We start from the raw sequence: 15,054 nt of genomic DNA, 5'->3' as shown, positions 1-15,054 counted from the left end.
GGGAAAACCCTTCCAGGGGTACATCCAGGGTCTCTGCCACTTCTTTGATTGTCATTCTTAAAGCCGAAAAAAAAAACCCTTCAAATTTCCAATATAGCCACAATTCCCAAGCAAAGAGTAATTTGCTTCTTTTTCCAGCAATAAGGGAGTTAATATTCCAGGCCTGTTGACATCATCTGGCCAGCACAGTTCTTATCTCCCGCACGTCCAAGAATGCAAAACAAATTTGGTTCACAGCGCCGACCAATTAGTAACATACATGAACAGCAGATTCATCTAAAGAAAGTAGTCCAAGAAAAAGTAGTCCCAGACATATATCAATCAAATAATCATCTAGATCAGATTTTCTCTTCGGGTAAATTGCCCCTCATCCATTTTAATCTTTATAGTTTCCAAATTCAGGCCAGCTTTTTGCCATAAAAAATAAGATAAGCTTTTAAAAAAAATTTTCCTCCTCCTTAATTCCTTGTATAAAAGAGAGAAGTGTAACTCACCCAGGTATCTTAATTGCTGATTCTTAAACAAATCTCTTTGACTGTAGTAATTTAAGCCAAATGATAAGATTAGACAGAAGAAAGCTCGCCCGTTATGGATCGTTTAAAAGAAAAAACGTCTTGCTTTTTTCAGCCCAGCTTGCTGGAAGTCCTAACTCCGTCCTCGGCTGCTAGGTATGCCTTCTTTCCCCAGGGAATTCCTGATCAATTCTAGCCACCGACAGCCCAACTAAGTCTTTGTGGATAATCTCTTCGGTTCACCCTTGCCTGGGAGAACATTTATACCAGTCAAAGTTCCCTTTTGACTGATTTTAAACTGAAAAAAGCTTCCTCTGAGACAGAGCTCATCTCAGAGGCAGCCACAGGCAGAGCAATCCTTCCGGGAAGTCGCACCAGCCTGGCTTCAAGGGCTGGCTTTTGCGGTAAACACAGAGAAGAGCATGCTGATCCCATCCCAAGTGATTTTGCACTTGGGGGTACATCTGGACATGCGCCTCTTCTGGATGAGACTCACCAAAGAAAGGGTGCTAAAACTTAACCAACTGCTTCTGGAAACAGCCTCATCTCCCGAAATGGATCTGATGCTCCTAGCTCAATTCCAAGGGCTCATAGTCTCATCATTTGACGTGGTCCCATGGGCCCAATTCCACTTGAGGACACTACAACAGCTTCTGCTACCCCACCAGGAAGCCATTCTACTTCAGCACAGATGCGTGGTAATGATCTCTCTGGCAGTGAGGGCAGAGCTCAGGTAGTGGTTGGAACTCCAGTGGTTGACCAAAGGGGTCAGCCTGGAAGACCCGCCATGAATAATTATGACCTCAGATGCGAGTCTGTATGGATGGGGGGCTCACCTGGATCACAAGGTGGCACAGGGCACCTGGTCAGTGTTGGAATCAGAGCTCAGCATAAAAGTACTGGAGTTATGGACCTGGCTAGGCCTGAGGGCTTTCACGTCAGAGACCAAAGGGAAACATCTCCTTATACACACTGACAACTCATCTGCGAAAGCTCATGTCGACAAACAAGGGGACACTCGATTGAGGGGTTTGATGCTCGAAGCAGAATACCTGGCGGGCACAAACAACTTCGTAGCCGACTGGCTCAGCAGGACATCGATCAAATAGGCAGAGCGGCAGCTGAACCCAGCAGATTTTCACCAGGTGGTGTGACAGTGGGGCGAACCAGTAGTAGATCTCTTTGCCACCCCAAAAACCGCGCAGCTGGACAGGTGCTTCACTCGAACGCCATGTTTTCAGGCCCAGGGCACAAATGCTCTTGAGATGCAGTGGCCACAAGGCCTTCTATATGCTTTTCCCCCTTTTGGGTTGATACAGTGCACAATTCAGTGGGTTCAGGCCTTCAGGGAGGAACTAATCCTTGTGGCTCCTTATTGGCCAAGATGCCCTTGGTTTCCAGACCTGTTGAATCTGTCAGTCAGGACCCCATGGCAGCTGCCATGGATCTCCTGTTACAGGGTCCAGTATGCCATCCTCGGCCAGAACTATTCCGGCTAACAGCTTGGAGGCTGAGCAGCTCTGGCTGAGTGACAAGGGATTCACTGGGAGAGTGTTAGACACTCTGCTGGCTTCCCGTAGACAATCCACGAACCAAGTATACTCCTCTATGTGGAAGGTCTTCCTGTCCTGGTGTTCCGTGAATGAAGCTGAACCACTGTCCAGGGACGTCAGGGTCCTCTTGGGGTTCCTTCAGTTGGGTCTGGGTAAGGGACTGAGCGCAGCTACCATTAGGCATCAAGCTGCTGCCCTTAGTAGCATTCTATTCAGTCTGGGCAGTCCTTCACTCTCGTCCAACCCCTTAATCAAGCATTCTCTCAAGGGGGTTGTACTTGTTTCCCCCTAGACAGTCCATAGGTTCCCAACCTGGAATCTTAATTGGGTGTTGATGGTGTTAACGGGTCTGCCATTCGAACCAATGGCTACCTGTCCCCTGAACTTGCTGACCTTCAAAACAGTTTTTCTGGTATCCATTATTTCTGCACTCAGAGTTTCTGAATTAGGGGCCTTATCCTCAGACCCCCAATTGTGTATATTTCATCAGGACAAGGTAGTCTTTTGACCAGACCTGTCATTTCTACCCAAGGTCAACTTTGTTTTCCACAGATCCCAGGAAGTGGTTCTTGTGATGTTCTTGCTTGTAGGGTAAATATGGTAAGTGCTGTTTATATAGAAGACATATGGTAAGTGGAGTGAAAGAGGAGGGGGGAGTACATGAGCAGTAGAATGCTGGATGATTGGCTGAGCGTTTGAATGGCTGGGAGTATAAATGGAAGAATGACAGTTGAATCGGGGTGGATGTTAGTAGGGTGGAGAAGAAGGTGAGGGTGGATGTTGGGAGTGTGGAGAAAGAGGTGTTTGAGGGTGGAGGTCAGGAGTGTGGAGAAAGAGGGAGTTGGAGTTCTGATTAATAATAAGTCAAGTACAAAACAGGAATAGATGAAACCATACGCTTGTGAAACATTCTAAAACTAATCTTGTTATTTCTGATATTTAATAAATACTTATTTGGTTTACCAAAAGCCTGATACTTGGTTGGGGGATATACATACCAGAAGGGAGGGCAAAGTAATTACCAAGGCTGAACAGAAACAGTATCTAATGGTGGCAGCGGTGAAGGGAGGAATAATAACAATTCAAGTATCCAGAGCAACCAAGAGTTGTATGCATTATCTATAAAGATACAAGGGGGTTGGGAACAGCATAAGCTCGCAGTCACAAAAGTAACCAGCTAGAGAGAGACTCAGGCAAAGTCTCTGGGAGTATTGGTTATAGGACGTGACTGGTGGTGCTGCCTAGCAGGGGGATCTAGTGAGATCTGTGCTAGAGCGGAGTGAGAAACCATATAAAGGACGGTCCGGACTGGTGGTATCCCTGGTGGTGCCTAGTGAAAGGCAGTAGCCACAAGCAGGTAGGAACCTGACAGGGAGAACCGGGGAAGGGCATCACATGTGGTGGTAGCGGTGGGATACGAACAATAGAGAGTCCCTAGAAGTGGTGTGGCTAAAAGAAATAACAAATAAAGATTACTTGTGAGTGTGACTGGCAAAGAGTGTGTGGCAAGGTGTGAGTGAACTCCTAAAACATGGCTGAATATATAAAGATGAAAAGAGAGGAGCTGGTGGAGAAGTGCATAACATTCAATTTACCTCACGAGGGTAAAGGGGTAGATGAATTGCGAGTAGCACTGATAGCATTTGCATCTGTCCAACAAAAACAACCTGTCAGAGAAGAGAACCCAGAAGGGTATTCAAGCAATCCCGCTTATATAGAGTATTTAAGAGAGAAGTTGAGAAAGGAAAGTGAGGAAAAAGATAAGGACAGAGAGATTGAGATGATGAAACTGAGGATGGAGATCGGGGAAAAAGAAAAGCAGCGGGAGTTGGAAATTGAGAGAATGAGAGTGGATGCTGAAATACAGGTGGAAAAGTTAAAATTTGAAAGAGAGAAGTTTCATTCTGATGAAACAAGAAAGGACAGAAATGAAACAAAGATAAAGATTACACCAAAAGATTTTGCAGTGTTTGAGCCTGGACAAGATCCACAAATTTACCTCAACACCTTTGAAAAGGCAGCTCAAATGTGGGGGCTACCGGAGGATAAATATATGCAATATTTATCAAATCTGATCAAAGGGGAATTGGCAGAGGTATACCAATATTTCCCCTCAGACAGGCCCGTCACATATGGAGAGTTTAAAGAGGCAGTGTACAAAAGATTCAGACTGGGACCTGACTACTTTAGAAAGTTATTTCGAAACTGTCAGATCCAAGCAGGGAGGTCTTTTGTTGAACTGGGAGCAAAATTGATGGACATATTTGGAAAGTGGATGGGAAGTGCCAAAGCTCAGTCAGTGGAAGAGGTGAAAAGCCTCATGATACTGGATCAATTATACCATCAGTTACCACCAGAAATAAGACTCCTTGTCAAAGACCGTTCCCCTACATCTGTTCAAGAGGCCGCAGAGTTGGCAGATCACTTTGCCTCCAATAGAACTGGCTGGGTGGGGAAAACATCAAGAGAGTTTAAACCCAGACCATATAATGGTGGCAGAAAGGATGTGGTACCACAGCGAGTGAGTCCTCCAATAAAGTCTGAAGGGCACAGGACACCCCAGAGTGGATCTGTGTACCCTAAAATGGAGGAGAAATTATGTTATAAATGTGGTAGACCGGGGCACCTACGTTTTCAATGTGAGGTTGCCAACCCCATTGGTAATCCTGCTCAGGGAAGGGTAGTGAAAACAGAACCAAGGGAATTAGAAGCGAAGAAGGTTCAGTTCTGCCAGATAAACTGGACAAATGTAAAAGACTTTGATTTGAGTCTGAGGGAAGAAGTGAGTGTGCAAGGGGCAAATTATTGGGCATTGCTTGATACTGGTGCCGCTCAGACGTTACTGAGGCCAGATTTGATAAAATCTGAGGAAATATTACCTCAGGAAATGGTGACAATCCAAGGAGTGAGGGGTGAACCAGAAAGCATACCCATGGCTCTGATAAAATTAAAGTGGAGAGGAAAGGAGGAAATATGTAAAGTAGGTATTAATGCCCAACAACAAGAACCAGTGATACTGGGAAGAGATGTTATGGGGGCACAAGGAAAAATATATGTGGTGACCAGACAACTTGGCAAAGCAACAGAAACCATGTTAACAGAGGCCGAAAAAAATAGGGTGGAACCTGTTATCGAGCCTAAGGTCGCCACAGCAACCCCTGGCAGGCCTGCTAAAAGAGACAAACTATATTGAATGGTCTCTAGTGAAGAGGCAGAGCAGTTCAGGGAAGAGCTGGATAAGGATGCAAGTTTGAAGCAAATGAAGGACCAAGCCCTTACACAAAAGATTCCCTTTACTGACAATCTGAGGAATCAAACTGTGTGTGAGAATGGGATTTTATACAGACTGTGGATGCCTGCTGAGAGAGAGAATGAAAGTGAACTAGTGAAACAATTGATGGTACCTAGCAAATACAGAGCCAGATTGCTAGAGGTAGCCCATGATGTCCCATGTGCAGGGCATCTTGGAATAAAGAAGACCAAGAAAAGATTGGCTGCACACTATTATTGGCCAAATATTTCTAAAGACGTAAAACAATATTGTTTATCTTGTGACATATGCCAAAAGGTGGGGAAAAGTGGAGTAAAGACAAAAGCACCATTGAAGCCCCTTCCTATAATAGGACAACCCTTTTATAGAGTGGGAATAGATTTGGAGAGCCCTTTCTCCAAACCCACAAGGCATGGCAAGAAATATCTATTGGTGGTGGTGGATTTTGCCACCAGATACCCAGATGCTGAAGCACTAAGATCCGTGGAAGCCCCTGTAGTGGCAGAGGCTTTATTAAAAATATGAGACTGGGTTTCCCTCATGAAGTGTTGACGGATCAAGGCAGTGTATTCATGGGAGAAGTGATGCAATGTATGTGGAAGTGTTGTGGTCTAAAACATTTAAAGTCAACTACTTACCATCCAGCAACCATTATCTCTACCATAGATCTGTGTAAAGGATTTTGGCAGATGGAATTAGATGAGCAATCCAGAGCCAAAACTGCCTTCAGTACACCAGATGGGTTATATGAGTTTGTGACTTTACCGATGGGACTAAGGAACTCACCAAGTTCTTTTCAGAGACTAATTAATACTGTGTTGCGAGGCATGTCAGATTTCGCAGTGGCCTATATAGATGATGTGGCCATTTTCAGCAAGTCGGTGCCTGAGCATGTCCAACACCTGACAGCAGTATTAGAAGCATTTAAGAAAGCAGGGCTAACAATAAAAGCCAAGAAATGCCAGTTTGGGTTGAATGAAGTTATCTATTTAGGACATAAGGTGGGGAGTGGGAAAATAACCCCCTTATGGAGCAAAGTTGAGGCAATACAATCGTGGCCCATCCCCTTAACTAAGAAACAAGTTAGGGCATTTTTAGGTGTGGCTGGTTTTTACCGTAAATTTGTAAAAGATTTTGGGGAAATTGCTACCCCCTTGCATGAGCTAACAAGGAAAAAGTGTGCTGAGCGTTTGGTGTGGACGGATGAATGTCAAAAGGCTTTTGACCTTCTGAAGCAAGCCTTGTGCCAAGGGCCTGTATTAATAGCACCAGATTACGAGCAACCATTCATCGTGGCTACGGATGCGTCAGACCTCGCGCTGGGAGTCGTCTTGCTACAAGAGAGAGGAGGCACCAGACATCCAGTGGCATATCTTAGTCGCAAGCTGACATCGAGGGAGAAGAATTATTCGTCGGTCCAAAAGGAGTGCCTAGCGGTCGTGTGGGGACTGAGCAAGTTGCGCCCATACGTGTGGGGACGAAGATTTACAGTGACGACGGATCATCGAGCATTGTTATGGTTACAGACTATGAAAAATCATAACACTATGCTGCAGAGGTGGTCCTGGGCTCTACAAGATTACCAGGTGGACTTCAAGTTCATAAAAGGCAAGGACAATGTATTGGGCGATGGACTTTCAAGGCAGGTGGCCGGGACTGCAGTGATGTGACCCAGACGTGGGTGCAAAAAAGACATTTTCCCCAAAGAGACTTGTATTTTATTGTTAACGCGTCGTATGAATCCTAGAGCAGGAATAATACTTTGCTGTTATTTTTAAGGGGGGGGAAATGTGATGTTCTTGCTTGTAGGGTAAATATGGTAAGTGCTGTTTATATAGAAGACATATGGTAAGTGGAGTGAAAGAGGAGGGGGGAGTACATGAGCAGTAGAATGCTGGATGATTGGCTGAGCGTTTGAATGGATGGGAGTATAAATGGAAGAATGACAGTTGAATCGGGGTGGATGTTAGTAGGGTGGAGAAGAAGGTGAGGTGGATGTTGGGAGTGTGGAGAAAGAGGTGTTTGAGGGTGGAGGTCAGGAGTGTGGAGAAAGAGAGAGTTGGAGTTCTGATTAATAATAAGTCAAGTACAAAACAGGAATAGATGAAACCATACGCTTGTGAAACATTCTAAAACTAATCTTGTTATTTCTGATATTTAATAAATACTTATTTGGTTTACCAAAGGCCTGATCCTTGGCTGGGGGATATACACACCAGAAGGGAGGGCAAGGTAATTACCAAGGCTGAACAGAAACAGTATCTAATGGTGAAGGGAGGAATAATAACAATTCAAGTATCCAGAGCAACCCAGAGTTGTATGCATTATCTATAACGATACAAGGGGGTTGGGAACAGCATAAGCACGCAGTCACAAAAGTAACCAGCTAGAGAGAGACTCAGGCAAAGTCTCTGGGAGTATTGGTTATAGGACGTGACTGGTGGTGCTGCCTAGCAGGGGGATCTAGTGAGATCTGTGCTAGAGCGGAGTGAGAAACCATATAAAGGACGGTCCGGACTGGTGGTATCCCTGGTGGTGCCTAGTGAAAGGCAGTAGCCACAAGCAGGTGGGAACCAGACAGGGAGAACCGGGGAAGGGCGTCACAGTTCTGCCTTCCTTTTGTCTCACACCATCCTGCGCTCAGGAACGTAGGTGGCATTCCCTAGATGTGAAGAGGGCACTTCATTTCTACTTAGACCGCATACTAGAGTTCAGGAGGTCAGAGGCCTTCATGTCTTTCTCGGGAAAATCGAGAGGGTGTAAGGTGACAACCTCATCTATTTCCTGCTGGTTAAGAACTGCTATACCACAAGCATATGAGGCATTGGGTAAGGGACCCCCGTTGGGTACCACAGCACACACAATTCGAGTGGCGGCAGCATCAGGAACATGTAAAGGGGGGTTCCCTATTGTGGATATCTGTAGGGCAGCCACTTGGGTCTCCCCATACACCTTCATCAGGCACTACAAAATAGATTCATTTTCCTTAGTGGACGCTGCATTTGGTAGGAAGGTGCTCCAGAAAGTGTTGCCTCACTAGACAGAGGAATCCCACCCTGTGTACTAGTATACTGCTCTATTATGTCCCTAACCAGGAATGTCCTCCAGCCCTATCTAGCAAAAATGGAAGTTGCCTTACCATAAATTTCTATTTGTAGATAGGGCTGGAGGACATTCCACCCACCTCTCATTCCTCTGCTATGACTTTCTGGAGTGAGGGGTTGGGGGCTTAGGGCTTCTGCCAGCGCGTTACATTCTCACATAATCTTTAGTAACGTGTTTCTCTAGTCCCGTGTGACATTATCTCCAGTTGTCTGTTTCTGTCTATTACCTTTTCTCTAGTTACTACCTTGTACAAGCTTCTGCTAAAAGAATGTCTGCATGGTTGGCGTTAATGGGGTTGAAGAGTTGTTCTTGCTCTGTCAGCTCAGTCTGGAGAGAGGGACAACTCCTCCCCCTGGAGAGGAGACTAAGAAGTTTAGAGACCCTGCCTGTCATGACCAGTAGGAGGAGTCATCCTTAACAAGGAATGTCCTTCAGCCCTATCTAGCAAATATCCTTTACTTGAAAAACCCAAGTTCAAATTCTAGGATTATGCATGAAATTTGGCTCAATATCATTAGCTACATGCAAAAGAAGAAAGCATTGGATTTTTCAATATGTTAAGCAGGAAGATATGTAGAACTGACTGAAGTGTCAGTGCATTATTCAGATCAAAGCCATGCACTGCAACAATGGTTGTAGAGAGAGATGCAGCTGGATGAGTTCACATCTGGCTGTAAACTAGAGCACAACTGCAATTTAAAAACAACAACAAAAGAATAGAAATAGAAGAATCAATTCTTACCATTTACTCTTTGTGGCATTTTGAAATCATCCCCAGATGCTGTAGCATTGGATATGGTTTCCAGTTCATAATTTTCAGGATTAATAGGGGCATCCAACTTCAGGAGTAGATCAAGGTCAGCATCCAAGTGATCCTCTTGGATTGAAATTGAAGGACTTGTCTGGGGGGCCTCTGAAGAAATTCCAAGTCCATCTTTATTAGGCAGCATCAGGTGGGCAGGAGAGTCTGCAGAAGGGTACAAGCTTGATGCAACTCTACTTTGCCTGATGGGTTGCTGTAATAGAACACCACTTCTCTTGGGAGCATCACTGCTTTTCAATTTAATCTGGGGGAGTGCAACAGGTGTTGCATCCTAGGATTGTAAGAAAAAGAAAATTGTGCAGTGGTGAATATTATATAAAAAACCCCTCTCAATTAATCATAATGGGAATTTTGTTTAAAACTAAAACAAATCAATTATTAAAAAATTAAATATACTGTATTGTATCCAAAGAACGTGGGAGCAGACCATTCTTTCTTTCCTTCCCTCTCCTCCCACTCTGCAGTCCCTGCACCCACAGAGAGCTTTGTCACACAGGGCTGCCGTGGGAAGGGGGGAAACAGCAGAAATCAGACAGAGAAATAGTCCACTCATGCATTGTTCCTTCTTTTCCACAACAGCCCCATCCAATACAGCTCATGCTGTTCAGAGGACACCTCCCCAGTACTCTAGAGGCATTTTTAAGAGGGTGCAGAGGCTGAGGGGTGGGGAGAGAAAGAGAACGATCAGTTGCAAGAGCTGCCTTCTGCATGTGCATCCATTTGATACAACCCATAACATGCAGCATTGAAAAGAAATGTTTATTGTATGAAGGTGCAGGTCACAAAAGGGCGGGGGAACAGCAGCAGAGCTACCATCTAGTTAGAATGCATTTGAAGTGTTCCCAATATTATTATTTCATGAAGATGAGTTTCAGTTAGTACTGCTCAAGGATATGGACAAGGTGGTTGGACAAGACTGGGCAACTATTTGTATGGTTATGAGCATGGGGGTTGGAATGGATGATTCCTGTAGGTCACCTTTCCGGCCTATGATTTGGAATCCTATGCCTGGGGGCTGGCTCTGCTAGCCAGATGAATCCCCTTTGTTAACCAAATAGATTGGCCAGGTAAGATAATGGGCTGATCAGTTCCCTAGCAACGGTGACTGGTCCAGGGAGATCCTTTTCGTCATTGAAACTCTTCAGGAGAGCCTCCCCCCCCCCTCCTGGCAGCTAGCAGGAGTTGTGCTGGTAGTTTTAGTGTGTCTAGAGAGTTGCTGGGAACTGGAAGGCAGGCAGAGAAACACTGCCTCTCTGCACCATGGCCTTTGGGGTGCTTCCTGCAACCCAGATGGAAAAGCTGGATATTGGACTGCTGATGCATTGAGCTCAGGTTGGAATGTGTGTAAATAAATAAACCATATTTCATAAAGACACCGCAGTCTCCGCTGACCTTCTTCCTGAAGGAAACCAAACCCTGGATGGGCACAGGGACCCCCGAAATCTCACCGCTTGGAGATTGGGGGAGGCATGCAACAGTATTCTTGATCCTTGAGACTAGTGAAATCTTACTAGTGAAATCTGGCTGGGACAGGCAGATGATCTTAGCCCCCCTGAGAAAGGTCCTAGGCCTCATTAAAGTTATTGCAAGGCCACATCTTAAAACAGCCTCACTAGACCTGGAAGATCTGAATAATTATGGGCTGGCCACAAATATCCCTTTTCTCAACAATGTAACTGACCAAATGGGCCACTGTCCTGATCCAGAAGGCTCTTATGTTCATAAGGTTCTCGAGCAAGTGCTCCTTGGTCAACTCAGACATTCTTGGATGAGATTGAATTTCCATATTCATTTCAATTGGTGTTTTGACCTAATTTTGGCACTGAGACTCTCTTGGTCACCCAGTATGATGTTGGGAAAGAGATGAGATTAAACAGCCACAAGAGTGACTGTATACTATAGTCAGCATGGATTTTTTGCATTCCACATTGTTAAATTGAAAATACCCCCCATGCCATTCTGATGCTTCCTGTAAGCTCATTTCAAAACAAAACTACAAAATTGATAGTCCTGAACTCAGAAAAGCTTGCTTAACAACCCTTTAAATTTTCATGGTGGTACATGAAACAGTCAGAGAGAATCGAGAGTTCAAAGTGTAAAAAGAGAGAGAAAAAGACAGACCCCTTTTGGACTTTTTTCTGTCAGAGTTCTCATAATCTGTTGAAATTAATTAAAACTCAACCATGTTCACAGAGTATCTGTAATCCCATTACTTACCTTGCCACATACTCTGACCTTCATCTTCTGCAGTTTGAAAGTTAAAAAAAAAAAGCCTGGCTGATTTTTAATTAAGAAATTTTGCATTGAACTGAATGATGTCAGGCATGCTCAGTAAGAACCAACCGTCAGTGTTCTAAAAACCAGACTCGCAGCTGCTGGGTTTGCCTAATCAGGGAACCACACCCACTCCAGACCTTTATTTCATTTCACTTTAGACCAGCCTTTCCCAACCAGTGTGCCTCCAGATGTTGTTGGACCACAACTCCCATCAGCCTCAGCTAGCATTGCCAATGGGAGGCTGATGGGAGTTGTGGTCCAACAACATCTGGAGGCACACTGGTTGGGAAAGGATGCTTTAGACAGTCATGGATTCCTCCAAAGAATCCTGGGAAGTGTAGTTTGTGAAGGGTGCTGAGAGGAGACTCCTATTCCCCTGAGGGAGCTCCCGTGGCCAGAGTGGTTTAACAGTCAGCCACTCTGATTGAAGGTTTGTGAGGGGAACAGGGTGTCTCCTAGCAACTCTCAGCACCCTTCACTAACTACACTTCCCAGGATTCTTTGGGAGAAGCCATGACTGTCTAAAATGAAATAAAGATCTGGGTGGTGTTACAACTGCTTGGCTAACCCCATTTTCGTTCAAGTGGAACTCAGGAGGTGTAAAGCCTGGAACTATAACTCCCACCCCACACCCCTCCCTTTTTGTGGCTGGATATGCGTTCCTGAGGTATGCTGTGAAGGACAACAAGGACATTTTGAAAGTAACAAATATAGCCAAGAGCAACTGGAATGCATGTTATCTTCTCCTTGGCAGAGTTCCCTCACATCTAGCAAAATAATCCCATTGTTCATTAGAGAGTAGCCTGAGTTTCTCAGGATCAGCAAGAAACAGGCACATACACACACACACAAAATCACCTCATACCCAGACCCCTTCTTTGTAGGGGAGTGAGAGAGAAAAAGTCTTTTAAAAAGAAGCTTGAAATCTAGGGGGTAAAGGAGAAGGGGAGCGATGGTGATCTGAGCTCCAACATATGTAGCCACACTCTAAAACAACGCTCTCAAGGCAGGACTGCAGGGAGAAAAACCAGGGAGGGAGTCTATGTCTCGGTGCAAACCTTGAGACTAAGAGATTCCTTCCTGATTTTGGGCCAGAGCTCTTCCATATCACTTCAGCTGTGCTTGTTTTATCCCTAGCAAAAGATCCCCCTCCTCTCAAGGAGGTGTGTTTTATGGGACATGTGGGTGGCAAGTTCACACACTCAAGTTCCCAAGAGCACATGTCGTAACAGTGGATGTGGCCAGGGACAGCTTTGGTTTAAATTTGGGTGGGAGGCTACATGTGCCTGCTGTAGAATAAAAAGGTGGGAGAAACCCTGAAAAAGAATGATGCTGCTCACAAGGTTTCCCTTTTGGAAAGGAAAGGGGCTTCCCCTCTGCCCAGTGCTCCCCCACCCAATCTCCTCCCCTTCCTGCCCTCCCCCAGGTCAGTTTCACATATCCTAAGCATGATTGCACAGGAGTAAATCCCACTGAATTCAAAAAGCATGCAAATGATCAAACCTGCCCTCCCCTCCTCCTATCCCCCCTCTTGTCCCTTCCCTCCCTTACTTCACCCCTCCCCCTCAACATCGCCTTCCAATCCCCTCCTTCCCCTTCCTCCTCCCCCATGGTCAGTTTTACCTATCCTAGGACTATGACCTGGGAGACCAGGGTTCGAATCTGAACACAGCCATGAAGCTCACTGGGTGACCTTGGGCCAGTCACTGCCTCTCAGCTTCAGAGGAAGGCAATGCTAAATCACCTCAGAATACTGCTTACCATTAAAACCCTATTCATAGAGTCGCCATAAGTGAGAATCGACTTGAAGGCAGTCCATTTCATTTTCAAGCATGATTGCATGGGAGTAAATCCCATTGAGCTCTATAAGTATGCAAATGATCAAATGTGCCCTCCCCTCGTCCTCCCTCCCATTACCTCCTTTTTGCCCCTTCCTTCACCCCTCCCCCTTCCAATCCCCTCCTTCCCCCTTCCACTCTTTCTGCTCCCCTCTCCTCCTTCTTCCTTCCCTCTACTCTCTGCTCCCTCTCCTCAGTCAGTTTTACCTATCCTAACCATGATTGCCCAGAAGTAAATCCCACTGAATTCAATAAGCATGCAAATGATCAGACCTGCCGTTTCCCTCCTTCCCCTCCCTTCTCCCTTCCTCCTCCCTTCTTCCTCCCCCCTCATCCCATGCCCACTCCATGCCTCCCTCCCCATGGTCAGTTTTACCTATCCTTAGCATGATTGCACAGTAGTAAATCCCACTGAACTCAATAAACATGCAAATGATCAAACCTGCCCTCCCCCTCCTGCCTGCTTCCATCTCCCTCCTCCCCTCCCCATCCCCTGTGGTCAGTTTCACCTATCCTAAGCATGATTGCAGGGGAACTCAATAAGCATGCAAATGTTCAATCCATTCTCAGCAAACTTGCACAGGATCCCATTTCGTACCTCCCCCATTAAAAAGCAGAGAAATTCACTAATAGGCAAAAAACCTTGCGGTTTAAGAACATACCTATAGCCCACAGATATTTCTATCAAACTTTAAAAAGCAGGGAAATTGGGCAGCTATAATGAATGCACCAGGGGAGCAGGACACCTGACCTCCTCTCTAAGATATTGTACTGTCCTACAAATTTGTCAAAATGCAAACACCATTTAGGTTCATCTTTCATAGACCAATCCATTTCCTATGTAGCTTGGAAGAATTTGGCAACATGTGTCTCTGAGCATATGGTGAGTGATGGCAACACCTGCAATCATTCCAAATAACAGAAAAAATACATGTGCTGTGCTGATCTTGTTTTAGCAGGGAGGAATCAACTATATTAAAACAGTTGATATAGTTCAGATAGTCACTTTAAATATGTTTGATTTACTTTGCAATTTTAGTGAATTTTCCTATAGTAAATCATTCTCTTTTGCTTCTGTTTCTGTGAATATGTGAAGTACAGCAACACCTTGCAACACGAAAAAAAGCTCCAAAAACAATTGTGGAATAATGGCACTGACTGTTCTGCAGAATAGTTTCCAATGGACATGAGGAGTATCTCAGTTTGCACAAGATAAAACAGTGGGAGGTGAAATATATTCTAGCAAAATTCTAGGTGTGCTCTATGTTTTTAATTGACCATGCCCACTTTTCCTTAAGTGGAGTTGTTTAAGCATAGCAGACTGAAAACATCCATCTTGGGCAGGCCGAGTTTGTTTTGTCCAACAGCTAGAGTCATTGCTTAAGTAGCAACATATTATAATCAGTCTGATTTTACATCAACCTGCAGTTTCAGATTCAACTGTTAATGTGCCCAAAATAGAAACAGAGCATAACCTCCAGTTTGAAACACAAAAGGCTGTCTTCACCATCATATGACATTGACCAATAAAAAGACTTTGAAATTAATAAAAATAAATTTGACACAGATTTCTAGAATGAATAATGAAAGAAATATAATTTTCTAGGTTAGATTCTCTGTAGAAACAGTAGTAACAAAGAAAAAAAGCAAAGGAAGAAGAACACCAACAAACATA

General features: G+C 44.8%; 1 protein-coding gene across 1 annotated transcript in view; it reads right to left on the bottom strand.

The window, feature by feature from the left end:
• AVEN (apoptosis and caspase activation inhibitor) overlaps positions 1-15,054 on the bottom strand; it is a 205,031-nt gene that overhangs the window by 14,475 nt on the left and 175,502 nt on the right. Inside the window, exon 5 of the mRNA XM_061611482.1 lies at positions 9,184-9,535. Coding sequence (XP_061467466.1) covers positions 9,184-9,535 — 352 coding nt within the window. The remainder of the gene's footprint in view (positions 1-9,183; positions 9,536-15,054) is intronic.

This window comes from Rhineura floridana, chromosome 2 (assembly GCF_030035675.1).
Source record: "Rhineura floridana isolate rRhiFlo1 chromosome 2, rRhiFlo1.hap2, whole genome shotgun sequence".
In the NCBI taxonomy this organism is placed as follows: domain Eukaryota; kingdom Metazoa; phylum Chordata; class Lepidosauria; order Squamata; family Rhineuridae; genus Rhineura; species Rhineura floridana.
The sequence above is the reverse complement of the archived record's forward strand: the minus strand, read 5'-3'. Positions and strand labels throughout refer to the sequence as shown.